At 49.0% G+C, this 8,737-nt stretch overlaps 2 protein-coding genes across 2 annotated transcripts; one reads left to right on the top strand and one right to left on the bottom strand.

Annotated features, from left to right (window-relative positions):
* Nucleotides 1–3,164: 3,164 nt before the first annotated feature.
* EDB91DRAFT_1238195 (uncharacterized protein) lies at nt 3,165–6,345 on the bottom strand (the record flags this gene model as incomplete). Its single annotated transcript, XM_041321683.1, has 12 exons — nt 3,165–3,499; nt 3,547–4,187; nt 4,249–4,342; nt 4,408–4,409; nt 4,443–4,611; nt 4,658–4,791; nt 4,819–5,052; nt 5,101–5,249; nt 5,300–5,716; nt 5,771–6,012; nt 6,035–6,143; nt 6,193–6,345. 12 exons carry the CDS (start codon nt 6,343–6,345, stop codon nt 3,165–3,167), a joined length of 2,679 nt encoding a protein of 892 aa, XP_041175353.1.
* Nucleotides 6,346–7,804: 1,459 nt separating this feature from the next.
* Nucleotides 7,805–8,651, top strand: EDB91DRAFT_1250370 (uncharacterized protein; the record flags this gene model as incomplete). The annotated part of the gene is made up of 3 exons (XM_041323217.1): nt 7,805–7,970; nt 8,029–8,470; nt 8,525–8,651. 3 exons carry the CDS (start codon nt 7,805–7,807, stop codon nt 8,649–8,651), a joined length of 735 nt encoding a protein of 244 aa, XP_041175352.1.
* Nucleotides 8,652–8,737: the final 86 nt, after the last annotated feature.

Here is an 8,737-nt window from a genome sequence, read left to right as displayed (position 1 = left end):
GTTGCAGTGCCAACCGGGCCTCCTTGTTGACCCTGGTGAGCATGGCTGTCAAGCTTGCTGCAAATTCATGGAACACATTACCTCAAAAGGGTGCAAACCCAAATATTGGGCATGTTGGGTCTTTGACAAACAGAACAGCAGCATCCTGTATAAGGACCTGACAGAGCCACATGAGGAGTTGCAGGATCTTCAAGGCAATATCCTGTCCCGCACAGCCGAGTTGCCTCTCGCTGCTGCAGGGCAGCATTCTCCTGCTCGACCCATGGAAAAATCTGTGAGAGGAGCTCCATGGGAGGCTCTGGTTTCGAATCACAGGTGAGGGCAAGCTGTCAGATGGCAGACACTAGCTTACTGAGATGGTCCTGAGCTAGGAAGTACTGCTCAGGCTTCCTCGCATTGAACATGGCCGCACCAAGCAGCCCTTCGAGCGGGAGGGCACAATCATAACAGTTGGCAAAGGCATCATTAACACTCCAGCAGCCAATGGCTTTCACATCATTGCCAGATGCCCCATGTGCTTGTGCAGTCTTCACCATGAAATGTCGGGTGGCGTGCGTGGCCTTTGTCAGGCTAATATCATTCTTGCTGTGTATGAGCTTGACTTGGTTATAGTGATCTGTGGGGAGGTTTGATGATCCTGATTTTTGTACCTAGAGCATGCAGAAAGAAACACCCACTGTTATAAGACATCTGCCTGTCAGGTCTCTCACCCCAGAAGACATACAGGTCATACCACGACCAGTGGCCAAATTCACCATATCCCACCTTCGAGAACTTGGGAGCAAATTCAGGGACAGGTTGTGAGACTATGTGAAAGCACGCGAAAAGAAGCATGGCAAGGGCTCCAACAGGGCAGAGCTCTACATGAAAATGTCGCAGGGTGCCATGCGTCAAGATGGCCATGTTGGTTGCTCTTCACATTGTCAGCCAGTGCCACGAGCACCTACATACATACACCACACAGCAACATCAACCCTGATCTAATACTGACTACAAACACTGCGTGATTGCTCACTGGGACAGTGTACCCCAACTGAATGTCATCTATGCAAACTTCAGAGAGGAAAAGATCAGACAGCTGCAACATTCGCCTCGCAATGCTGTCGAGGCACCAAATAGCAGCATGGCACGGTCATGGAGACCAACAAACACCTGACAAGTGCCCGAGAATTTAGTCAGGCACCATGCTGAGCACTTTGTGAGCTCTTCGGTGGTGTATGCATCTGGGCAAGGGCAGAGACGTCAATCATGACCCTCAAAACAGGCACAACAAGCAAAGGAACACTGACCTGACATGGTCCCAGAGGCTTTGAGCACCTGTGAGCTCTCCGCACACTTTGGCTTGTCATGTTTGGCAGCAGACTCAATTTGCCGGATGTGGTTGTCATCACGCAGCCGGACTTGAGCCTCAGGCACACCAAGGTAGAAGTGGTGGTGGCTCATCCGCCAGTCCTCAAGGGCACTGATGGCCTGCTGGATAATGGACTTCCCGACATTCGAGCCAGGGATGGTGTTGCTCGATCCTGGTTTCCGCTGATAAAAAAAGGAGTCAATCAGCATAGATCAACAAGCCATCAGGCTCAGGAACCCACCTTCTCTCGGGTTCGCTCGTGGTTGAGAAATATGAGCACCTTGGCTGCCAAGATCAGCAGCGCAGGGACAGAGGTCCATGCTGGGGTATCAGCAACCATCTCAGCTTGGTATCTGTCCCAGTAGGTGATATAATTGCAGACATGGTGTGCGTATGCCTTGTTGGTACCCTTGTCGGCACGCTCCTCTGCTGCGAGGTGGAGCCGAATTTCGTGGGAGGTCACATCCAGTGCATCGAGGGAGCGCTGCATGCCATTGGAGGCAGCAGCAGATGGCTAAACAAGCGCAGCTGCACAGGGAGCTGGCAATGGGTCCTTGACGGAGATCTCGCTAGGATCCATGGTGATCAGTCCATCAGGGATGGAAGGGTGAGCACCAGCAACGAGGCACGATGCGACAGGTTCAGTACCTGGTCCTATGAGCAGCAAACTGTCAGTACTGCCAGCAAACACACACACATCGAAAGAGACATGCACCTGTTGCAGTGCCAGCACTGCAGCACTTCTGCCTTGCCCTGGAGGCAAGGTGCTCACTTGAAGAGACAGGAGGGGCATGATGCAGAGCTGGGCCAACTCGCAGTTGAACCCGCGGGCGCTTAGCAGGGCATTTGTCAAAGACATCGGATGGGTTATTGTGACGCATCTTTGCAGGTGTGTGGCTTGCATCGGAACTCATAGTTAAGGGATCTGAAACAACGAAGGGAACACATCAACCTGGGAAACATCACAGACAAGAGCATGGAGACTTACCAGGAGGTTGAGCACGGGTGGTACTGCATGCCAAGCGAGTCTCATTTTTGTACTTTCCCGAGCCCCATGAATTGACATGAAAATGTGTGATATTGAGTGTGGCGGGAACCTGACAGTGTGGGCTCGAGTCTGAAACATGGGAAACGGAAATTAGAGTTGCGTAGGTATGATAAAATTATGAATTATGTCGGGGATTGAGTACAGTAGTTAGCACGAGAAAAAAGGTGTTTTGGAGGAAGGGGCACTATGCCATCACAGTCCCATGCTGTTGAGTGATTGGTGCAGTGTCTGCACTGCTCATTCGGCAGGGCTCATGGGTGCCAGTGGGTGTCCTGTTGTTGTTGTGTGAGGGACAAGAACAACGTCAACGTCGACAACAAGGCAGGGTTGAGAACGGACTTACCAAAACGAGCGACCGAGCGGCAGCCGAAAGCACATCCAAAAACGGCAGGTGAACGGTGTACTGGATGGGTGACACTTCCTTTCTTAGCCAGGTGTCACCTCCCTCAGTCGGTAATCTGTCGTACACACCAGTAGCCGTGGTATTGATATATTACTCACTGGTAGTGTAGTGTAAATGTGATACAATAGTTGCTCACTGCCATAGCACCCAGTGATACATCAATCTATTATACCTGCAGCTCCCTCTAGTTCCCTGCTATTAGCTGATACATCTGAGATCTATGGTATGTGACTTGAGATCCATCGTACATGGTTTCGTTTTTGGCATTCTGCGATATGTGATCTCCGCCCTTACCATTCTCCAGCGTTGCTTCTTTCCCCGCGTTAATATTAAGAACAATCACACGAATGATATATTTATATTTATAACTGTGGGGGAGCATCAATAGTAGGAGCATCTATCTCTCCGCTCTCCAGAATCAGGACACCACCAGAGACAAGGGTAGGCACATCACTCCACAGCCTTTGAAACTTGGCTATCAGCAGCACATGCAGTGCAGACTGGCGACACGCATATGCTGACAGTCCCTCTTGTGCAGGTGCTGAGTTGAGCATTCGGAGAGTCATGCGCTCCTTCCACCAGGACCCTTGCCATCTCAAAAATGCCAGCACTTGTCTCATCTCCTCTAGCAATAATTCCACCTCCTCTGACCACCGGTGTGCGTGGGCACGAGCCTTGCACCATTCCAAGCGGACACCTATCAAAATGTCAGATAAATGTGAGTAAAACATAACATACACTTACAATCCTGTATGCGTTCATTTTCTGTACAGCTGTTATCAGCACAGGAGTCTAACCAAATCCAGGAGATGGTTCCTCTCCCTTGCTGCTCCATGTCACCCATAGGCTTAACATCAGAGTCAAGAAGCGGGCGCATGGTGAGCTCCCAACCGCACTTCTCAAGACAGTGGCCAAGAGACAGCAGGGCGCTGCACGCACGTCTGTACTTCAATACACTGGCGTGCTTCCTCAATTCCACGGCATCAATGATTTTCTTGGTGCGAGTGGAACCCGCTTGACCACGGACATTCTTATCCTTGTACTTGTACATGTGGGATTGAAGCCAGAGGTGGGAATGAACTTCATTCAGGGCATCGAGGGCCTGCGCGTAGCATAGCTCCCACTCGTGGCCAGCAAGCGTCTGGTCTACAGGGGTGCCAGCTGGAAGTTGCGAAGGGAGCCACAGGTTGAAGTATTCGGGTTTCAGTTCCTGCGGCCTCCCGCTAGCCTCTGATGATCGATGCCGGAGTTGACAGACAACTGGCATATATAGCTCCTGGATGCGGGCCCACGCATCAAGCCGTCGTTGGAGGGAGGCGATTTGAGTTTGTGTTGTAGCCTTCTGATTATCGGTGTCATGGAGGGAGACATTGGCAAGACTGGATCTTAAGCGCGCCCTGTAGAACTGTTAGTATGGCATAGTGTAACAATGAATACAAAATGTACTGTTGATCCTTGAGATCCATGCCCGATGTAATCAATCCACTTGGAGAGACATCAGTGTGAAGCGAGACATTAATTCCAGCTTGAAGGTCTTGAGCTTCAAGCTCAGTGAGTTGTAGTCATACGGCTGCCTGTGTAACCGCTACCGTTTATTAGAACAACCACTGCAAAAATGCCAGGGTCATTTATGGTTAAACCGGCTTTCAAAGGGATTCGGAGAGGAGTTATCCTCCTCCCAGGATTCCACCTCTGCCTTCCATTGAGCAATGAGAGCCGGCTGAATAGTCTTCTCCAGTTCCGCGAGGGCTTCGGAGTGCTCCTTCGTCCACTTGACAGCTTCAACCATCTTCTTATGCAATGTCCGCCCTAAGTCTATGTCAAAATTTGAGACTAAAAGAAAGAAACCGCTCACCTAATGCTGTTATTTTTTTCCAGTTCAAATCACTGAAGTGATCATCAAAAGTGTCCCAGCGTGCTCCCGGTCCCATTTCCTTGGTACTTGATGCCACTCGGTTGATATTGGACCAGCCCCGTTCAGGGGCTTCGCTGTCTGTTCAGCCCACATATCTCGACCAGTTGAAAGAGAAGTTTGTGCGACACTTATCGACGTGGGCCTGGATGTGGAACTTCAGCACAAAAAAATGTATAAGGGAAGATTGACGAGGGGGGGAAAGCCATTCCGGCATCGTTTCCATTTGAGTCCAGAGTCTCTTGTGCCACTGGCAGGCAATGTCATAGGATATATTGATCATGGACATCGCAAGGATGAGGAGCGCGGAACACATGATATAGTCCATGTTGATGTACCTAAGTAACATCAGCCGCAAAACATTCCAAATGCAATATAATACATACCGTTCCCCCTTCTGTAGGTCTCCAACTCCGTTAGGGAGCTTCATGTCGTGTCTTGCGCAGTCAATTGTCCCAACTCCTGTTGCAGCAAGCCCACGGGAGGACTTGGTATCCACCATGTTGACCGCATTGTGGCTTACACATGTGCTTCGCTACAGAAAAAGTCAAAGTTGAGAATTATCATAAAAATCATGTTACTTACCTCTTGCTTTTCAGTAGCACGATCTGCGAGGTAAGACTTGTATGAGTCCTTGTGCACAAAATACGCCCATCCAGCATTAAGGCTAGGGTCGGCAGTATCAGAAGACACCACCTTGTGCTTCAATCTAAAGTTCGCATCTATTGCAACAAATAGCACATATTTCCATCTGCTCAGATAACGTGTGAGCTCAGCAAAATTAGGGAAAGACGACCAACATCTTACCTGGTAAATAGAGGCTCCTTCTCCCAGTCTAGCGGAAGATTCTTCCCAGGGCTGTGGGCATGCGGGGGAGAGAACAGCTAACTCTCCTTCGGCTGTAGCATTGACACCGGCAGGGTCATGTCCCCTTCCTCTGCGGCCAAGTTGTTTGAGGTTACACCATTGGCATACCATCCGCATGAAAGCGGAATACCGATCCTAGAATATATCATTATCAAACAGTTGCAGGAATAGATTAAAATAAATACTCACCCTGATCGCTACTAACCCAGAATTGTCGGTGCGCCTTGCAAGGGAGTGATAAAACTTGTAAGCAGATACCTTGCTTTCAAATGATAGAATATGAAAATGCTGCAGAACCGTAAAGGTTGCTGCAGTCTGAGGCTCTGAGACTGTGGCTGGATACCACCGCATACGTAATAGTTGTTTGTACCAAATCTGAGCTGAAGCGCAGCCACAGAAGTCCAGTGCAATTTCATGAATGCCATCGAGCCCTGATGACCACAAAATCATCACCGGCAGCGGGAGAAGGTTTGTAGCACCTTTCTCCTGGGTTATGGCCAGGTTGTACTCGAATGCCAAGCTGTTTGAGTGTGATACACTGAAAAAAAGACCCGTTCCATATCTGACAATGATCAGTCACATGTTGACGCCAAAATAAGTGTGAAACACACCTCAATCCTATGCAAAGGATGATATACCTGGTTTTGAAGTGTACATTCGCGGCAGAACATTTGAGTGCCATGACAGTCAGAGCATCGGAATTGAGGCGATACTGCACCACATGAACAAGTGACACCCTCAGACCCACATCCATTGAGGCGCATCATTTCATCCAGGAAGATTGGACATTGTGGAATCCAGGCGAGCAAAGGTCTATCCTTAAGTCCAATAAGTTAGCATGCCCAAACGAACATCAAATGAGAACACCCACCACTGCAGTCTCTTTGCGCTTCTCCGTGGAACAAATATCAACAATGTCGTCTGTAAGTGTTTCATCCTCAAATTGAGAGTCGCTGGGATGCTCAACACAGTCATCTATGAAAAATACATTGTCATTTGATGAATTTTTGGGGGGAATTCCCACAACATAGTGTGTTTGCAGTCATGTGCTCCCTTCAGCGGTAATTTCTGCAGCATGAAGTTGTAAAAGATGAGGTTCGGGTTTGATAGAGACGGGGACAAAGACCTCCTGTTCAAGTGCAGGCCTCTTGGGGGGGGGGGGGGGGCGACCACAGGGCATTGTGCACTGTGGTTAATCTGTCAGCTCAGGTCGGGCAGTCAGAGGATCCTCCATTTGTAATTGGAGGATCCCGCCAGTATATAATAAGGGACAAATTTGTCCCTCCTCACCCACCTCATGAATCATGGCAACACCATTGAATGATAATGCCCCCCCACTGGCCACTGTTGAATACTTGTTGCGCCCCCGTCGAAGTGAGCCAATTGAAAGTTATATCTTGCCATGCACCTGACATTAAAAAAACAGACCGCAATCCACCCCCAGCACATGTGTCTTGGCAAATTCATTCATACATAGTGTGATATAATCAAACCCCAAACAGTGGCCCAATTTTCACGCCTGCGCAGAAGGACTGGTTGAAAGATCATATACCACAGTATATGCAGTGGCCTCCTACCTCAGATGAGATGATCACATTAATACAGACCATGATTATCAATTTCGACCGCATGTGGCCACTTCACCAGAAATTGTGACCTGGGTCAAATATTCATATTTTGCTGAGTGACAGCATGTGTGCCAAATTGACGGCGGAGATGCTGATTCTTTGAGCAGTAAGTCAGCTGTGCACGTAATATGCACTATGACTGACCTTGATGCAGAATATCAAGAGCCACATGCTGTGGACAACCCGACGTAATCTGCGCCGTGAGAGGAATTAAACGGGAATTGAACCACGGAAATGGTTCTGGTACTGGGGCGTCAGGCAAGCTTAGAAGCTTGGTAGATAGTACTAGAGAATCCACTTACCTGCTGAGGCCATACTTGAGAGCTTGAATGTGATTGATCACTGATCAATGATTCCCAATTCCAATGTTACTGGGGAAGCTGTGATGGATTTGCCAAGATTAGTCAGCCGGTACACCTGTTTGGTGCAGATTGTTACTAATACCTGGCACCTTTGTAGTCGCCATTTCCCAAATCCCATGGAAGTCATCCTCCATTTCTTGGATGTCCAACCCCGCCGGCCTATGGAGTATATATTCGGGACGTGGTGAGTGATACATCACCATCCACTCAAGGTACTCACTGAACTCGCTATCATGACTCAGAATTTGCCTTCCTCCAGTCGGACAGATACCATGGTATCTGTCCAACTGGACGGTCTCATCAAATTTCTCCAGTGTCTTTCCCTCGACAATCAGAAGGCACTGTCTCAGGCCTTAGACATTGGCACGGACACAGGCACCGATGGTGATACATCCAATGGTGAATCCATTGATTCTTTTATATTTTCATTACTCATGTAGCTTCGGCAATGTTACAGATAACATCACCGTCAGAATGGGCCTGGGCCCTGCCACTGGCAGCACTGAAACAGCATCGGCCGCTCTTCCCACTGTCTCTGATGACCCCCCTGCTACAACCATTGACAGTCTCAGGGAAGCTGCACCAGTTGCTTCTCCTGGCGCAGCTGCTGCCTCTAGTGCTGGCACTGCTCCTACTTCTGCCCCCACTCCTACTTCTGCCCCCGCAACTGCACATGCTGCTGCTCCCACTGTGGTTCCTGCAGGAAATGTCACTGTCTATGTCGATTATGAGGAATATGACTCCTCTGATGACGAAGATGCAGCCACTGCAGCTGCTGCACTTGCGAACGATTCCACGTTGATTCATTACCGCAATACCTACTTCAATGTCCCAGTTGACGCCACCCCACCACTCTATTATGTGACTCAAGGTCGCTACATCGGCATCTTTTCAGGCTGGTGAGCTGGATTTTCCGAATTTCTCATGTCTAGTAGCTCATTTCTTCATGGTAGGGATGCAACCGGTCCAAAAGTGCTCGGTGTCTCTCGAGCCATCTACCACAAGGTGGATTCCATCGAGCAAGGCATAAACATCATGAAGGGTGCAATTGATTGTGGTGACGCTTCACAGGCATTGTAACACAGTACTAGTGATGATTATTTAGTGAATTTCATGTATGTCCATAGCTGTCGCAAAATGAATGGTCTTTCTTGAATGTTGGTGTG

Source organism: Suillus paluster (genome assembly GCF_016628075.1).
Source record: "Suillus paluster strain FC165 chromosome Unknown EDB91scaffold_42, whole genome shotgun sequence".
NCBI classification, from domain to species: Eukaryota; Fungi; Basidiomycota; class Agaricomycetes; order Boletales; family Suillaceae; genus Suillus; species Suillus paluster.
The sequence above is the reverse complement of the archived record's forward strand: the minus strand, read 5'-3'. Positions and strand labels throughout refer to the sequence as shown.